The following is a 20,131-nucleotide window of genomic DNA, read 5'->3' on the forward strand; positions in this document are numbered from 1 at the left end:
GTAAAATAATGAAAACCGATTGGTCTTCCCTTGTCTTCAGACAACAGTTCGAAACTTTTTGGAGCACGGGAGATGTTGACATCGATGCTCAACCCGGTATTTACTGATCGGATAGTATTCTGATATCTGAAACTTTCCCTTATAATTTCAGCCTTTTATTTTTCTGACAGAAACAATTTTTTTATAGTATTCACAAGACTGTCAGGTGGGCACTCGTTAAGTTTTGCATCAGTTTTTATTTTCAAAAGGTGAGAGTATAATAGCAAAGGTAGAGAATAGGCAGATGTCTGATGTCTGTTGTTGCTGGGCAGTATGGCTTGATACAGTAGGCCACAGTTCAATCTTATCTAAGAAAGATACTGTATTATCAAGAAGACTCAAGCAGCTTAAGGAGTAACAAAAATCACATCTGAGAAATAAAAAACATTGAAGAGCTCATAGGAGAATGCCTGACATCTGAAATGGATCTGACGACAGAAGAACGCCAAGAACTCTTGAATGAATAACACCAAGAAACTTGGTGAGACATTTTCTTCTGAAAAAGAGGATTAATGTCAATATCTGCTATTAAAGATCTTTTGAAGAAGTGGGAGGATGTCAAAACAATGGTCTTAGAATGGCATCCAAACCAGGTTGAGGTTAATAAGCTTAGGGATCTCTACAACGACAATGCTATTAATTACTTCTGAAAAAGCCTAAAGAAGAGGGAAAAGCAATTAACATTAGACAGATTCTTTAACCCCCACAAATGGAAAAAATATGACTAATAAAAATGCAAGACTGTGTATATATGTATTTTTATTATTACATATAAATAAACATAGTAAGAAGTATGTATTTTTTTATTTTTTGGAGTCTCCAGAATAAATTAATCAAATTCCCATAAGAACCTATGGTAAATCGTTAATTGGTTAACAAACAATTCAGATAGCGAACAAAGTCTTGGAATGGATTATGTTCATTAACTGATTACCCAGTGTATTGTCAAATGAGTGTTACCCTATGATTCTCAAGCTGTTTTGTAATTATTTAAGGTAATACAGGAATGATAGTTTTAAACTTTTTACAAAATGTTCATGATATTTGAATTTTCCTTGTTCTGAAATCTTTGTCCAAAGGTAGAACACATTGTCTGGTTGTGTATCACTCTGTTCCATGATTTGGACAATTTGCCATTTTTGAAAAGTTAAGTTTTTGTTTGGAAACTACTTTTGATATTGATGAAGCATTAGCTTCAAAAGTTATGCAATGGACAGTGTTAATTACATTTCTTCTCTGTAGCCTCAATGTACAATAAATGATGTAAACCAAAAAGTGTTCAGACATGGAACTGTCTCTCCTACTTATAATAAATAAATTTTAAATTGTAATTAAATTATTTTGACTGAAAAATTTATAACTAAATTTAAATTATACATTTTTATAATTTAAATTTTATAATTATAGAGTATAAAACTGTTTTATGTAATTATATTAAATAAATTCATTTTTGCCTATTAACATATGCAAACATCTAAAAGCTAGTAAATATTACTATAAATAACTAACTAATAAACTAATACATACAAGGTGCGTTCCATAAGTAATGTGACCAAATTCATAAAAAATCATTTATTGAACATATTCTTACAGTTAGTCAAAAATCTTCGAAATAGCACCCTCCTGCATCGGATACACTTGTGAAGACGGTGTTTCCAGGTCTGGAAGGCATTCTGGAAGGCCTTCTCTGCAATGTCCTTTACAGCTGATGTAACATAAGCCTTGATGTTTTCAATCGTGTCCCAATATTTCCCTTTCATAGCCTCTTTTAAGCGAGGATACAAAAAAAAGTTGGCGGGAGCCAGGTCAGGACTGTAAGGTGGCTGTGGAACCAATGGGGTGTGGGTCCTGGCAAGGAAATCGTTGACAATGAAGGCGTTGTGACTTGGCGTATTGTCGTGATGAAGTTTCCACATGTCCTTGATGTCACTTCAGCAGCGTGCAACTCTCCTTTTCAGTCTTTTGAGCACTTCCAAGTAGAAAGCTGCATTTACAGTGGTCCCAGCAGGTACGAATTTGTGATGGATAATGCCTCTGACATCAAAGAAGACAATGAGCATGGTTTTGATCCTGGACTTTCTCATGCGTGCCTTCTTGGGGCAGGGCGATGCTGGAGTGTGCCACTCCAAACTCTGCCTTTTTGTCTCAGGTCCATACCCTCAAAAATCCATGACTCATCACTGGTGATAACTGAGTTTAAAAAATTAGAATCAGTTTCACACATTTCCAAGAGCACTTGCATGTCTTTTTGTTCGTCAGTCAACACATTTGGGACCAGTTTGGCGCACACCTTTTTCATGTTTAAATCTTCAGTCACAAAGCGATAAATGGTTGTTTTCATCATGTTATCAATTGAAGGCTCAACTGTCAGTTAGAGTTCAAACAATCAAGCACATGCGTCACATTTTTGTCGATTCAGGAGGTTGATGGACATCCACTGGGGGGTTCATTGATGATTTCCTCTCGGCCATCCTTGAACGACTTGTGCCATCGGAAAACTTGTGATTTGGACAAGCAATCACTCCCAAAGGCCTGCTGAATTAATGTAAAGGTTTCGGTGGTGGACTTCCCAAGTTTAATGCAAAATTTGATAGTGTAACGTTGCTCCACAAAATGATCCATTGTGCTGTGTTACATTAACTCAAAACAGGATTCACGGGAATGAACGTCCTCACCCGCCAACAGCTTGGAAGTAAATGAGACCGAACGAGTTTTGAAGCTAACACCCCACGCCACCTAGCACAGCAGGTTAGAACTAGATACAGCGTATCATCGCATCATGAAAAAATTGGTCACATTACTTATGGAACACCTTGTATACTATGAAACTAATAAATATATGATATAATAACTGTCATATTTTCAGATTGGTGAAATTCATATAATGAGAAATCTGTACTATTTTATAATGAAAAAAAAAACAAAGAACTATATTTAATTTTGTCATTCAATATCATCACAGTTGTATTTCATTAAAATTTTTATACTTTCATAAACTTCATACCTAAAAATATATTTATATATGACAAAAAAACTGCTTTTCTAGACTTTTCTTCTTCATAACATAATGTAAAGTACAGTATTATGATCATTTGTGTTTCCCATTTTTAATAATTAATGTAATGCTAAGTTTTGTATGCTTTTCCAAATTTAAAATAAATTAAAATTTAAATACAGTTATCCAATTGATCATTATAATTGATAAGCTTAACATCAAGAAATTATATAACATATAAATCACTTCTTATTTATAAATATTAAAAATTATATAATAAAGTTCAAACTTTAGTAATGGATCATTCAAATATAAACAAGCTAAAATAATGTTTTCTGGTTAATTCTCTGACATGTCGAAATTAATATTTTCTATTTGAATGATCCATTGCTAAAGTTTGAGTTTACTTGTAGAAAGTCTGAATAACAAATTAGAAAAGCACTTGAAATTTAGAATTATTTCAATTATAAATTATTATAATATATTAATTTATTGCTAAAATATTATAAAATATAAATTAATGGACATACTTAATAAAATTCATTTTTTGTACATTTTAATTATGGTATTATATTGAATTTGTTTAAATTATTTTTATTTGAAATAACTTATTTCAAAAGATCCATAATTAAAATGTTTTACTCTAACAGCAGAGATATTTATCAATAAGTGTATTTAAAATTCAGTTATTCACCATTCAAAATCCATTATTTTGAATACTCAAAAATATACCCATTTATATTTTTAAAATTTTATTTGTTTTATATAAAACCTATGTATGTACAGTATAGATGGTCTATCTTACTAATATTTATGCATTATCTCATGCCCATAACTCACAGGTTATCTCAGAGCTATCAATCTATGCTTTTGCACAGACTATCAATCTATGCTTTTGCACGTGTCAACTGTGTTTGATATTTGTCTGCCTTTTTTGCTGATGCTCCCAGTTATTAATCTTTAAAACTGTTTCATTTCATACTTTATTTTAATAATAAAAATTAACATTACCATTTCTGCACTAAAGAATCCCCTCAAATTTGTCAAAATCTCCACATTTCAATTAAAATTTTGACTGTCAGCTTTTCAGGCAATTGTCAGTTTTGTTTTTGGTCATGATACCAGTGTTTTTCAAAATTACAGGTTGAGAGTTCTGTTATCTATGTTTAAAAGACAGATAGAAAGGGAGTCTGGATTGTACAGTACATGGCAATTTTAAATTGTAATTACAAACTCATACCTTTGGAGCAATAGCTAGTCTAGGTGTGAGTTATACAGTAGGGCAGGTTGTGCAAAGGTTTTATTTTTATTCAAGCAATTTTCTACAAGTTATAAACATAAAAATATGGTATTTGTTGAAAATCAGAGATTTTAATAAAAACAGTTTTGTAATATTTTTAAAATAATTTAATTTCCAGTTTGGAAATAGCTTAAAATTCATTACTATAATTTATATATTACTGTGGCGACAGCTTTGGCGATAAATTCCAAAGCCGCCACAAGGGGGAACCCCTGACCTGACCTATGACATCATACACATTCTAGTTGGATTTTGGACCTTGCAGACGTGTGTAGTAACACCTCGTGTTTTAACTTGTACAGTCGCGCCATAATTCATATAGAGAATAAATGATAATCTTTTATTGTATGTGGCCCTGTTTGTAATGAGTAATTTCACACGAACTGGTGACCACAAACTGGTGAGCCGAACGTGATATATGTTTTATGGTGACTCTACCCGACGAAGGACTCTATCGTGCGACATGAAAATTCCATCCATTCGCATCGGATACAACGTTGGACTTTCATCCTTTTTTGGAACTGCCAACTCATACAACTAGACCTTCGAAACGTGCAACCACGGAAATTTTTCGTCGACGGTCGACTTTTCTCAACGAAAAGGTATAGTACACCACGTGCTACCCTTCTTTGTCCTCGCGCCACGTGCCATCCTTTGTTTCCTCGCCACGTGCCTTTACGTGCCATCGTTCTTTGTCCTTTCCCCACGTGCTGAACTGCGCGCACGACGCATCATTTAAGGATAACTACCTCCGCACTGCCACATCTACGTAAAAAAAATCATCATGTCTGAGGCAGAAATTAATGACGATCACCGTCATATAGCACGCATTGCGATCAGACCCCCACCCTTCTGGAAGGGCAACCCTAACTTATGGTTTGCTCAGTTGGAAGCACAATTTTCGATAAATAACATAACCGTCGACGACACCAAATTTAAACACGTCGTTGCTGCGATAGAGCCGGAAATTTTAAATTCGGTGCAGGACCTAATCCTCAACCCGCCCGACCAGAATAAATTTTCCACGCTAAAGGCTCGTCTCATTGACGTCTATTCGGAGAGCGAGACCTCCAAAATCAGAACGCTTCTTCAAGGGTTGGAACTGGGAGACCAACGTCCATCCTTTCTATTATCACGGATGCGCGACTTGGCCGGAAACCATTTTAGCGAAGACCTGCTACAATCTCTCTGGCTGTCGAGACTACCTCATAACGTACAGGCCATTTTAGCCGCATCTAAGGAAAAACTCCAACAACAGGCCGCCATGGCCGACAAGATAATGGAATTAGTCTCCCCCGCTCACATTCAAACGGTCGAACATGACCTTGCCACTATCTCCACCTTGAAGAACCAGGTTGCGGAATTAGCCCAGCAGGTCAAGAACCTCACATTATCCATCAACAACCAACGCCGCTCCTTCACACGTTCTGATTACCCTCCCAACAACAGGAGGCGCCGCAGCAAATCGCGGCAGAATCAACAGCACAGCACCCTCCACAACGGCATGTGTTACTACCACGCTACCTTCGGGGAGCAGGCGAGAAAATGCAAAGCCCCTTGCTCCTTCCGACCGTCGGAAAACTGACTAGGCGGGCGCTTACGGCCAGAAGCCTCACCCGCCACATCGATCGAATCACCATGGCCGACCCTACTACGAAATACAAATTCCTAATTGACACAGGCGCCGACATCTCCGTTATCCCAAAAAGTTCTAACATGTATTTATGCAAACCCGACAAGCTAGTCCTCTTTGCTGCAAACGGAACGCCTATTTCAACTTACGGAACAAAACTATTAACACTCAACTTTAACTTAAAGCGGAATTTTTCGTGGCCATTTGTAATCGCCGACGTAACCCAACCCATCATAGGAATCGACTTCTTAACTAAATTCAACCTACTGGTGGACGTTAAAAACAATCGACTAATCGATGGAGTCACGCAACTAAAGTCTCCTGGTTGCTGGCAGAACCGACCTACAACTGTCACTAACATCACCGCTGTGACTAATGACTCTCCCTACCACCGTATCATGGCCGAGTTCACTACCATCACAAATCCGTCGATAATCCCCGAAACCAAGAAAACGCCAACCACCTTTCATCACATCGAGACTAAAGGACCACCTGTCTTCTCAAAACCCAGACGATTACCACCACATACGCTCCGAGCAGCACAGGAAGAATTTCGGTTCTTAATGTCCCAAGGCATCATCAGACCATCCAAAAGCCCCTGGGCCAGCCCACTACACATGGTCAAGAAGGCAAATGGCCAGTGGCGACCATGCGGCGACTACCGTCGTCTCAACGCTGTAACAGTCCCTGACCGCTACCCTGTTCCTCATATACAGGACTGTACTCAACTCCTAGAAGGCAAAACCATTTTTTCCACCCTGGATCTAACCCGCGCCTATCACCAAATACCGGTCTTCCCCGAGGACATTCCGAAAACAGCCATAACAACCCCGTTTGGCTTGTTCGAATACATCTATATGCCTTTCGGTCTACGAAACGCTGGTCAAACCTTCCAGCGATACATCCACCAAGTCCTACTTGGCCTCGACTTCTGCATCCCGTATTTCGACGATATATTGGTCGCGTCCAAAGATGCGGACGAACACACAGACCATCTCCGCCAAACGTTCCTCCGCTTGCAAGAGCACGGCCTAAAACTAAATCCATCCAAATGCATCCTCGGAAAATCTGCAGTTCCATTCCTCGGCTGCATGATTACATCATCCGGAGTTAAACCTTTGCCATCAAAAACCAAAGCCATCAACGATTTTCCTCAACCAAAAACTGTAGCTGAGCTCCGTCGCTTCTTAGCCATGCTCAATTTTTATAGACGTTTTTTGCCAAATGCAGCCCAAACTCAGGCCCCACTACTCGAATTTCTCAAGGACTCCACAAAAAATGATAAACGCATCATCTCCTGGAACGAATCTGCTCTAAAGTCCTTCAACCAATGTAAAGCAGATCTCTCAAATGCAACGACTCTGGCATACTATTCGTCACATGACAATCTCTCCCTAATGGTAGACGCATCTAATGTCGCCATCGGCGCCGTACTCCAAACCCATACCGCCGAAGGAACTCGTCCACTAGCCTTCTTTTCACGGAAACTAACGCCTACCGAAATAAAGTACAGCACCTACGACAGGGAACTGCTGGCTATATACTCCGCGATCAAGCACTTCCGCCATACCATCGAAGGTCGAGACTTTGTCATCTTTACGGACCATCGCCCCCTCACCTTCGCTTTTCGCCAAAAACCAGAATCTTGCTCCCCACGTCAGCTGCGACATCTCGATTACATTGCGCAGTTCAGCACCAACATCAGGCACGTCACTGGCTCGAACAACATCGTAGCAGACACTCTCTCTCGGATCAACGAGATTCGACTTCCCGTGACAGACTTTACCGCCATTGCGGAAGCTCAAGCAAACGACGACGAGCTAACCGCACTCCTCACGGACGATAAAACAGCACTCACGCTACAGCCACTCCGAATCAGCCCGTCACTACAACTATATTGTGACACCAAGGACAGCAAAGTTCGCCCATATATACCACTCCAATTTCGCCGTCGAATCTTCTCTTCCATGCACAATCTGGCCCATCCAGGAATTCGTGCAACGAGGCGTCTTGTCCAAGAACGTTTCGTGTGGCCTTCGATGCAGAAAGACATCGCCAATTGGACCCGTTCCTGCATTAACTGCCAACGGTCCAAAGTGAATCGGCACACCAACAGCCCTCTTCAGAGATTTGACCTCCCATCCAATCGGTTTTCACATGTGCATCTCGACCTCGTCGGACCACTCCCGCCTTCAAATGGATCTACCTATCTACTCACCTGCATAGATAGATTCACGAGGTGGCCGGAAGCTGTTCCCCTCCACGACATTTCTGCTGAAACAGTCGCTCGCACTTTTGTCTCACATTGGATCTCCAGATTCGGTGTTCCCTCCATCATCACAACCGATCAAGGCCGACAATTCCAGTCTCATCTGTTCGCCTCACTGACAGCTATGTTGGGCATCCAACACATACGTACAACACCATACCATCCATCAGCCAATGGTTTAGTTGAACGATTCCATCGTTCGCTAAAACAGGCTCTCAGATGCCACGAACAACACTGGACGGAATCTCTCCCAATCGTCCTACTCGGCCTTCGATCAGCGTTAAAAGAAGACATCAATGGCACTTGTGCCGAGATGGTGTACGGCACAACCCTTCGTCTCCCGGCAGAGTTCTTCCATCCTTCGCAGGAACCGCCAGCAGACCCATCATCCTTCCTCCATCACCTACGGTCCACGATGCAGTCGCTCACGCCGACTCCAACATCTGCACATGTCAAACCTTCACACTTCGTCCATCCAGCACTCGACACCTGCTCCCACGTGTTTGTGCGAAAAGAAGGTCATAGAACTTCTCTGACCTCCCCTTACGATGGACCCTTCCCAGTTACCGTGCGGACACCCAAGCACTTCACGATCCTAGTCAACGGAAAAACAACAAAGGTCAACATCGATCGATTGAAACCAGCATTTCTGGACAGCGAGAACGCCAGCACATCGTCAAACTCGTCCAGGACAACACGTCCAGACTCCCCGGAGCGACCAAGGATAAACACTCCTAATAACTCCGTGCCTACCAACACGACGACGACGACACGTTCTGGAAGAAGAGTCAGGTTCAACCCCCGGTATCTTTAACTTCGTACCTACGGCACTGGGGGGGGAGTACTGTGGCGACAGCTTTGGCGATAAATTCCAAAGCCGCCACAAGGGGGAACCCCTGACCTGACCTATGACATCATACACATTCTAGTTGGATTTTGGACCTTGCAGACGTGTGTAGTAACACCTCGTGTTTTAACTTGTACAGTCGCGCCATAATTCATATAGAGAATAAATGATAATCTTTTATTGTATGTGGCCCTGTTTGTAATGAGTAATTTCACACGAACTGGTGACCACAATTACAATTACAAAAAGTTAAGTTCTATATCCAAGCTGTTAAAAATTGAACATTCATTGTCACTCTTCCATTTTTGATGTGATTTTGTAATTTACATCAGGTCAATTGATTTTTTCCATGTTTTGATTTGCTTAGGCTTTTCATAATCTAACAATAAAAATTCTAAAATTTACAATAATAATAATGAACAAAGTCAATTTGAAATACTTTCCATATTTAGTGGTTCTCAAAATTGAATTGTTTGGATAACAAGCTAAAATTAATTAAAAATAAAATAATACACCGTATTTCCTGTAATAATTGCCCTCTGGGTGAATTTTTTTTGTGGGTAATAATTGGAGTAAAAAATATTGATGTGTTGTAAGAAGGAAAAAGCATGATTCAAAAAGAGACATAAAACTAATGTAACAACTAATGTAAAACTAGTTAAATTGAATATTGTGACAAATATATAAAAAATAATTTGAATGAAGTAATTAAATTACCTTAATTAACTTCATAAATTTTGATAACAATATAATATACAGTGGGTGATCGGTTAACGAACATAATCTGTTCCAAGACTTTGTTCATTAACTGATTATTGATTTACCATAGGTTTTTATGGGAATTTGATTAATTTGTTTTGGAGACCCCAAAAAATAAAAATTATATACTTTCTTACTACGTTTATTTATATGTAATAATAAAAATACATATCTACACAGTCTTGCATTTTTATCAGTCATGTTTTTTCTGTTTGTGATGGTTAAAGAATCTGTCTAATGTCGATTGCTTTTCTCTCTTCTTCAGGATTTTTCAGAAGTAATTAATAGCATTGTAATTGTAGAGATCCCCAAGCCTCAACCTAGTTTGGATGCCATTCTAAGACCATCGTTCTGACATCCTCCCACTTCTTCAAAAAAAATATTTAATAACAGATATTGACATTAATCCTCAGGAGAAAACTTATCTCACCGAGTTTCTTGGTGTTCTTCATTCAAGAGTTCTTGGTGTTCTTCTGTCATCAGATCAGTTTCAGGTTCCATTATGAGCTCTTCAATGTCCTTTATTTCTCAGATGTGATTTTTGTTACTCCTTAAATTAAGCTGCTTGAGTCTTCTTGATAATACAGTATCTTTCTTAGATAAGATTGAGCTGCGGCCTACTGTACACCTGTTCAAGCCATACTGCCCAGCAACAACAGACATCAGACATCTGCCCATTCTCTACCTTTGCTATTATACTCTCACTTTTTAAAAATAAAAACTGATGCAAAACTTAACGAGTGCCCACCTGACAGTCTTGCGAATACTATAAAAAAATAGTTTCTGTCAGAAAAATAAAAGGCTGGAATTACAAGGAAAAGTTTCAAAGTTTGGAGGAATACTATCTGATCAGTAAATACTGGGTTGAGTGTCAATGTCGACATCTGCCGTGCTCCAAAAAGTTTCGAATTGTCGTCTGAAGACAAGGGAAGACCAATCGGTATTCATTATTTTATGTTGCTTCTTCTTGTATTTGTTCTGCGAGGTGTTCATTGTCCGAACATAAAAATCTTTTGTGAAAGTTCGTCATCCAATTTGTTTGTTAACTGATCACCCACTGTATATTATATTGATAACAATATAACAATTAATATTGAATGTTGATAACAATATAACAATTAATATTGAATGTTGATAACAATATTAACCAGCATTTATTTCTCTAACTTTAATACTAGAAAACATTGTATTGATAGTTGATTATTTGATAATATTGAACACCAATAATACCATGTATTTATGTCAACTGATGCAGTTTATCTTACAACGTAAGTTAGAAGGATGATTTATTACAAGAATATTTGTGTGTGTAATTATTAGAATATAAGGGATTATTACAGGAAATTTGGTAATGCAATAATACATTCAAGAGTAAAATTGAGAAGCTTTCATGTATATATATCATACTTATAACAAATTATACAATTNAGAATAAATGATAATCTTTTATTGTATGTGGCCCTGTTTGTAATGAGTAATTTCACACGAACTGGTGACCACAATTACAATTACAAAAAGTTAAGTTCTATATCCAAGCTGTTAAAAATTGAACATTCATTGTCACTCTTCCATTTTTGATGTGATTTTGTAATTTACATCAGGTCAATTGATTTTTTCCATGTTTTGATTTGCTTAGGCTTTTCATAATCTAACAATAAAAATTCTAAAATTTACAATAATAATAATGAACAAAGTCAATTTGAAATACTTTCCATATTTAGTGGTTCTCAAAATTGAATTGTTTGGATAACAAGCTAAAATTAATTAAAAATAAAATAATACACCGTATTTCCTGTAATAATTGCCCTCTGGGTGAATTTTTTTTGTGGGTAATAATTGGAGTAAAAAATATTGATGTGTTGTAAGAAGGAAAAAGCATGATTCAAAAAGAGACATAAAACTAATGTAACAACTAATGTAAAACTAGTTAAATTGAATATTGTGACAAATATATAAAAAATAATTTGAATGAAGTAATTAAATTACCTTAATTAACTTCATAAATTTTGATAACAATATAATATACAGTGGGTGATCGGTTAACGAACATAATCTGTTCCAAGACTTTGTTCATTAACTGATTATTGATTTACCATAGGTTTTTATGGGAATTTGATTAATTTGTTTTGGAGACCCCAAAAAATAAAAATTATATACTTTCTTACTACGTTTATTTATATGTAATAATAAAAATACATATCTACACAGTCTTGCATTTTTATCAGTCATGTTTTTTCTGTTTGTGATGGTTAAAGAATCTGTCTAATGTCGATTGCTTTTCTCTCTTCTTCAGGATTTTTCAGAAGTAATTAATAGCATTGTAATTGTAGAGATCCCCAAGCCTCAACCTAGTTTGGATGCCATTCTAAGACCATCGTTCTGACATCCTCCCACTTCTTCAAAAAAAATATTTAATAACAGATATTGACATTAATCCTCAGGAGAAAACTTATCTCACCGAGTTTCTTGGTGTTCTTCATTCAAGAGTTCTTGGTGTTCTTCTGTCATCAGATCAGTTTCAGGTTCCATTATGAGCTCTTCAATGTCCTTTATTTCTCAGATGTGATTTTTGTTACTCCTTAAATTAAGCTGCTTGAGTCTTCTTGATAATACAGTATCTTTCTTAGATAAGATTGAGCTGCGGCCTACTGTACACCTGTTCAAGCCATACTGCCCAGCAACAACAGACATCAGACATCTGCCCATTCTCTACCTTTGCTATTATACTCTCACTTTTTAAAAATAAAAACTGATGCAAAACTTAACGAGTGCCCACCTGACAGTCTTGCGAATACTATAAAAAAATTGTTTCTGTCAGAAAAATAAAAGGCTGGAATTACAAGGAAAAGTTTCAAAGTTTGGAGGAATACTATCTGATCAGTAAATACTGGGTTGAGTGTCAATGTCGACATCTGCCGTGCTCCAAAAAGTTTCGAATTGTCGTCTGAAGACAAGGGAAGACCAATCGGTATTCATTATTTTATGTTGCTTCTTCTTGTATTTGTTCTGCGAGGTGTTCATTGTCCGAACATAAAAATCTTTTGTGAAAGTTCGTCATCCAATTTGTTTGTTAACTGATCACCCACTGTATATTATATTGATAACAATATAACAATTAATATTGAATGTTGATAACAATATAACAATTAATATTGAATGTTGATAACAATATTAACCAGCATTTATTTCTCTAACTTTAATACTAGAAAACATTGTATTGATAGTTGATTATTTGATAATATTGAACACCAATAATACCATGTATTTATGTCAACTGATGCAGTTTATCTTACAACGTAAGTTAGAAGGATGATTTATTACAAGAATATTTGTGTGTGTAATTATTAGAATATAAGGGATTATTACAGGAAATTTGGTAATGCAATAATACATTCAAGAGTAAAATTGAGAAGCTTTCATGTATATATATCATACTTATAACAAATTATACAATTTATATACATTATTGATTTATTTCACTAGTTTCATCTAACTATTTCTCCATATATTCTGCAGTTTTCAAGCACTTCTCTCAAAATAATATAAATTTGTTAGGTCATAAATATACAAGTTGTATTGATTGATTCCACAGCCATTGGAAAATTGTCATTTTCATTTCATTAATATTGAAATGCTTGTCAGTGGAAGCACATTCCTTTGCAATTGTGACACAATTGAATGAGTGTATTCCTTTCTGCAATGACAATGTGCATGCATCTGTATCTACATTGATGAGTAACAGGAGTTCATTATTTTTTAAGTGTACTGCATACATTCCACATTTATTTTAAAATACAATTACTAATTATATATATCTGTATATATATATATATTCAAATGAGAGTTTTTAAGATGTTATGAAGCAAAGATAACAGAAGTACTTAGTTAAAATTATAGACTTTTTTGCTTTAGTTTTTCGTTTTAATATCTGACAAAAAGACATTTTATTGTATTGGGTGTTATGTAATAGGTACATGAAGATAATATCCTCAAAACAGTGAAATAATGATCAATGCTATTCATTCATACAACAACAATCATTAATTAATTAAGGAGCCAAAGTTTTCATTCTATTGTAATGTTTTCTGGAAGTTCTTTTTTCTTAACTTTAGTGAATTATATAGATACATCTTTGAAATAGACTAAATTTTATCAAAAAATATGTTTTAAATACCAATAGAATGTAATTGATTTAACATTTAAAAAAGTATTATTCAATAAAATCTCTTTTGTTTCAAAGATAAATTTGTGTAAGTTGCTGAAGATGGGAGGAAAGGACACACTAAAAATTTACAACAGAATAAAATATTTGGCTCCTTGATTAATATTTTGTTGTTGTGTGAATGAGAAAATTAACCTACTTCTAATGAGTTTATTTAAAACAAACTCCTTAAATTAAATTCTATCTTAGAGTAAGAATCCTTAAGATTCTTAAATTAAATTCTCCCTTAGATTAAGTGTTTTGAAGACTTCTTAATATAAGGTATAATGTAAGGAATTGTTTGTTTTAAAGAAAGAAGTTGGAAATATGGTATTTAATATGATTTGATTTGTTAAATTTCTGGATAATGATTGTATGGCAAATTATAACATTAGAATAAGTTAACTTTATAAACTCTGTTGGATCATAAGTATTGAAAGTACATTTCTGTATACTGAATATATATTCTGAAGATTTTTTAATCAGTATTTACACTAAATTTAAACTTAATAAATGAAATATAAATTTTATAGTTTTTGTGTGCACTCTTAATGTAGTATGCACAACTTAACCATACTCATTATTTGAAATGCTGCACTATTGTGTTGTATATATCCATTAGTATCTTTCATATTTGTTTTCTTATTCCATTTGATATTTAGGATTTGTAGATAAATTAATTTATATATTTCTTTTCCAGAATGTTCTTTTTGCCTTAGGAAATTCATTTCTTTATTATGCTGATCATTTCAAGTTATATAGTTCATTCTGTGCAAGTCATTCCAAAGCACAGAAAGTTTTTCATCCTAGTAAGTCATGTTTAAAATTGAATGTATTCATATAAACTAGTTCATAAAAAATTGATATTAATAATAATCATTTTATTAAAGGTGAAGGAAATTCTGCTTTAATGGAATTTCTTCAATCACGTAATCCAAAAGGACAACATTCCTTTTCTTTAGAATCCTACCTCATTAAACCAATTCAGCGTATTCTTAAATATCCATTACTTTTACAACAACTTAAACATCTCACCGATTCATCTTCAGAGGAACATATACATTTAGCTGGTAAAATTTAGTATTTTAGATCATTTTAATAATTTTGATATCATATTTTTAATTATTTTTGTTATTAATTATGTATATTGGAAACTTATTATTATTCAATCCAAATGCTGGTATTAAAAATTGTCATCATTGACAAGAAATTTTGCATCATTTTTATTTTATGCATAGTGATATTATTACATTAAAATATGCATTTATTAATTTCACATTTAAAGAGTTAGTCTCTCTAATTAATATTTCAAACCAGAAAGATTTCAAATAATGATTTATTTAACAAAGACTGATTTTTTTATCATAATTATTAATTTATAAAAAAAACTAGTAGTAATAAATGATTAATCTTATTAAAACTGCTGTCATGACTATATAATTTATTTAAAGTTTGATTTAAAATGAATGTATTCATATATTTTATAAACAAATAATATGTGGAAGGATACAAAACTTGGAACCATTATAGACATCTTCAGCTTTAGAGTAGGAATCAGCCTGATTAGAAACCTTTCTGAATAAATCTTTCTGGTTATCTGAAAATTGAGCAGTTTTATCTTTATCATATTTTAAATACAAACTTAATTTAAAATTTAAATCTTAAATACAAACTGTAATTTTACAAATTAGCATGTATAAGAATAAGGATTGTTTATATAAAAATAAGGAACATAACATTATATAAGAGCAGTGCTGCCGTTTCTAGGGTAATTACTCTTTTCTAGGGTAATTTCAACCTCAGGGTACTGTTTAGTGTAGTCTTATATTTAGAGTAAGTCTAGGTGATCTGATGCTTTTATTGTAAAAATTTTTATTGTACACTTGTAAAAGAAATCTATGCCAGATTTGATTTCAGTAATGACATTTTTTCATATCTGCTTTTGCTTGATCAGGAAAATTCACAAAATTTAACAGTGAGGTTTTTGGAGCCATTGTTTAAAATGTTTAAAAATGTTAATATTGATTTACAAGTTGTAGACAATGAATGGCTTAAACAAGCCCTACTTAACTTGGGGTCAAAAAGTCATACTGTCAGATCCTACTTGTCAGAAATATTTAATTTAAAAAATGCTGCTGGAGAGTTTGTTTCAAAATCTTGAAAAATTGTTGAGTTTATTGATGATATTACCAGCTTCCAATGCATCTGTTGAGCGAATATTTAGTCAGCTACGTTTGTGTAAGACATCGCACAGACATTCCTTGAAAACTGAAATCATTTGTAACTTAATGCATACACAGTCTGGTATTAAAAAAAATATTGTTTTATTTGAACCTTCAAAACAAATTTTAAAATGCAAATATATATGTAAATAAATGAATTCTTAAGATTGATCATTTACGTAGCAAAGTATGTTTGAGATCAAGTGAATGGCTTATTTAATTTTCTATCTTCAGCTAAGATACACATGTTGAAAGTGAATTAATTAAAATTAAGTTAAATAATTGAATTCATTAGACTTATGGATATACTTTGTGATTATTTAAAGACCAGGAAAGATTTTTCTTGTTTTTCAAAGTGGGCTTACCAAACTAAAACATTAATTACTGTATCTCCATATCAGATGTAAATTAATACCTCTGATTAAAGCCTAAAAATCCTAAGACATTTTAGTTATTAAGATTTTTAAAAACAATGAATTAAGAATTGTTCTGATTATTATTTTACGATAACAGGAATCTGCATCATAGAATCGTTCTTCTTATTTTTTTTTTATCTGAGCATGAGTTTGATGATGTTTGTTTTCTCAATCTAGGGTAAAACAAAGGCACCATCAGGGTAGTTCCACCAGAAGCAGGTGGGAGCACTGTATACGATGGGAGTCCGATATTAAAGGTACAGGCCAAAATTACATTAACATTTATAAATAAAATATTTAATACATTCTACAAAAACTGCATACTTTTGTTTATTTCTCGACATAATTGCTGTAAATGTTGAGACATTTATCCCAGCGTGACACTAGTTTGAACATCCCTTTGTGGTACTATTGCTTGAAATAGTCCAGAATGGTGTCTTCCAATTCCTCCTGGTCCACAAAGTGTTTCCCTCCCAAAAATTTCTTTAAAGTTCTTATTATATTTGTCAACTCAGACTTAAATTATTAATAGGACTCTTAAATTGGTGTTAAGTATTAATACAGAATTGAGCTAAAGTTCTTAAAGAAACCAGACTTTCTTTATTGAGCCTTTCTGGTTTCTTTAAGAACTTTAGCTCAATTTTGCATTAATACGTAACACCAGTTTAACAGTCCTATTAATAATTTAAGTCCAAGTTGACAAATATAATAAGAATTGAAATAAGGACAATAAGGCAATAATAATTATTTAATTTCTTTAAAGGTTCGAATAAATGAAAATCTGACAGGGGGTTAAATTTGGACTATACAGAGAAGGTCCTGCAACAGGACCTTCTCTGTATAGCAGACCTTCTAATTATGCTGTACCAATCTGAGTTTGGTTTGATTTGACGTGTGGAGTATAATCCAGATTTAGCCCCCTTGGATTTTCATTTATTTGAACCTTTAAAGAAATTTTTAGCGGGGAAATGCTTTGCAGATCAGGAGAAATTGGAAGACACTATTCTGGACTACTTCAAGCAACTTGACAAGCAACAGTACTGTGAAGGGATGTTCAAACTAGTGTCATGCTGGGATAAATGTCTAAATGTTTAAGGCAATTATGCCAAGAAGTAAACAAAAGTATATAGTTTTTGTGGAATGTCTTAAATATTTTCTTTAATTATAAATGTTAGTGTAATTTTGGGCTGTACCTTTAATATTAGACTCCTCTCATACATATCTGTTACCTTATACATTCAAAATGATTAGTATTAAGGTTTTGTTTAAATGTAATATCTTTTAAATGTATGTATATGTTAAATATTTTATAAAGTCATATTTTTATTTATTAATGACATCTTTGTTAACATATTTTATAGTATGGCTAAACTTTGCTTTATAGAATAACCTTAATACCTTACCACTAACTAAAGCTAGGGNTTACATAAAAATTCAAATCCAATCAATAATTGCAGAATTTATAAGCAATATGCAATGAAATTAGATAACTGGTAGCAATTATAACGTATATTAACTTTTAAAAAAAATACTGACCTACACAAGAACCCACAACTTTATCATTTATTTGAATTAGTTTTTGAAAACAATTTTCAAATGTTTAATATTACACTGTTAACGTCAAACATTTCCAAGATAATTAGCAACCAATAGACATGCTGCACATCTTTGTAATTTTTTACTTTTTGTAATTAATATGAATCCAAAATTTCTAAATTCAATCTTAATTATTGAAAATTTCTGAAAACAATGGATTCAGATATCTGGATCCTTAGAGTTTCTGGATTCTTAGTCTTGAGTTATTCTGTAGTTGAATACAAACATGTTGAAAGTATTATGTGATATAAAATTTTTCAGTGAGTCTGTTCACTGTATGAGTATGATATATTCAAATTTTTCACTCAAAAATCTGCTTTTCTAGAGTTTATGTCTTTTTTATTCTATTACTTTCAGGTTCCTGCTACCATCTTTAGGAACATTCAAAAAAATCTAAAAAAAAATTCATAGAAGAAAATGATTAAAGATCATACCTCAAGAATATTAGTTGGAAAACAACTTATCCATTAGATATATATACCATCTTCTAACATAGAAAAAAATTATCCTTTGCTCTCCCTATGTTTTTTTAAAAAAACAACCCTCTCTTCCAGCTACAAACTTTAATGGTTATTTTTATTCCTCCTCCTCCCCCAATTCTGATATCACACCTATATGTTTAATCCTAAAAATGTTTAGCTTGTAGCATAAATAACTCAAAACTAAGCATTCAAAATTTATATTTTGTTGATTGCACATTAAATGTAGTGAACGGAATGGCATCTGAATTATAAGATACATCAGATTATTGAAGAAAACTGAGTTTAAAAGAATATTAATAATTTGTAGGTAAAAATCTGTGATTCACTTTTTTCAGTCAGATTTTCTTTGTATTTATTTTCATTATTTATTATTTATACAGTATGCTTATCCTTTATTTATTTCATTATTTGTTCATTTACTGGAAAGATAAGAATAATTGGAACTTTTAAAAATCAAAAATATACAATATAAATTAAAATTTTAAAATATTTTTTTTTTGTCTTAAGATACTTGATGATGAAAGAAATAATTTTAATGAGTTTTTTTGTATATAAATATATCATTTTGAATATTTAACTTTTAATTTGGAGGAGTTGTTGTATTGCATTCCATAACAACTCTCTTTAAAGATATGTATATTAAATTATTATAACTTTTTTGCTGTTCCAATTATTAGTAATGAACAAACATTTTTTATATGAGAAATTATTGTAAGTGCCTGGATGAAAACTTGAAAAAAATTTTGAAAAATATAGAAAGAATGTTACAAAATACTTTAAACTTGTGTTAATATTTTTGTACATAATGAAATATAGTTGTATCTTTAATCTATTTAGTAATAAATACTAGATTTTTATTATTTAATAAAAATATAATATTTAAGGACTTATTACTTGGGGAATATATAATATAAAATTAGATATATATATNGGAACCAATGAAGAAAGAAACTTTTCTGTCAAATGTTGAGGTGAATGCCTTATTTGGAAATATTCAAGAAATAGTACAGTTCCAAAGAGTGTTCCTCCAAAGTTTAGAAGAAGCAATTTCAGCAGAACCAGAATTTAACAAATTTGATCATCCTAGTCAATTTAAGGCAAGTTCATTTTAATGTTTAACTATTAAATAAGTAATGTTTCTAATAACTAATAATTCAATAATATTTAATTAGTAAGATCTTTTATGTAAAAAAAAATTAGCTTAATATATAAAATTCTTAAAAATTTGTGCATTTCATTTAAATTGTTGAAAATAAGACTAAATGAAAAGCCAACTAAATAAACGCTCAAAATCTAAGAATGTATATGATTTGATATGATATAAAACATAACATTTAAATTGTAATATAATCAAATAATTGATTTTTATTGC

The 20,131-nt window shown here is 33.3% G+C and overlaps 2 protein-coding genes across 2 annotated transcripts in view; both read left to right on the forward strand.

Annotated features, from left to right (window-relative positions):
* LOC111633991 overlaps positions 1-20,131 on the forward strand; it is a 271,060-nt gene that overhangs the window by 226,314 nt on the left and 24,615 nt on the right. Inside the window, exon 22 of the mRNA XM_023378659.1 lies at positions 19,680-19,856. Within this exon, the coding sequence (XP_023234427.1) occupies positions 19,680-19,856 (177 nt within the window). The remainder of the gene's footprint in view (positions 1-19,679; positions 19,857-20,131) is intronic.
* On the forward strand, positions 4,926-5,946 carry LOC111633990. The gene has a single exon (XM_023378658.1). The coding sequence runs from the start codon at positions 5,119-5,121 to the stop codon at positions 5,917-5,919; it is 801 nt and encodes a 266-aa protein (XP_023234426.1). The 5' UTR covers positions 4,926-5,118; the 3' UTR covers positions 5,920-5,946.

This window comes from Centruroides sculpturatus, unplaced genomic scaffold (genome assembly GCF_000671375.1).
Source record: "Centruroides sculpturatus isolate CEXI.00-Female unplaced genomic scaffold, Cexi_2.0 scaffold679, whole genome shotgun sequence".
In the NCBI taxonomy this organism is placed as follows: Eukaryota; Metazoa; Arthropoda; class Arachnida; order Scorpiones; family Buthidae; genus Centruroides; species Centruroides sculpturatus.

Excerpts from the sequence above, each read along its gene's own strand:
- LOC111633990 (XM_023378658.1), top strand. The coding sequence starts at position 5,119 with ATGTCTGAGGCAGAAATTAATGACGATCACCGTCATATAGCACGCATT.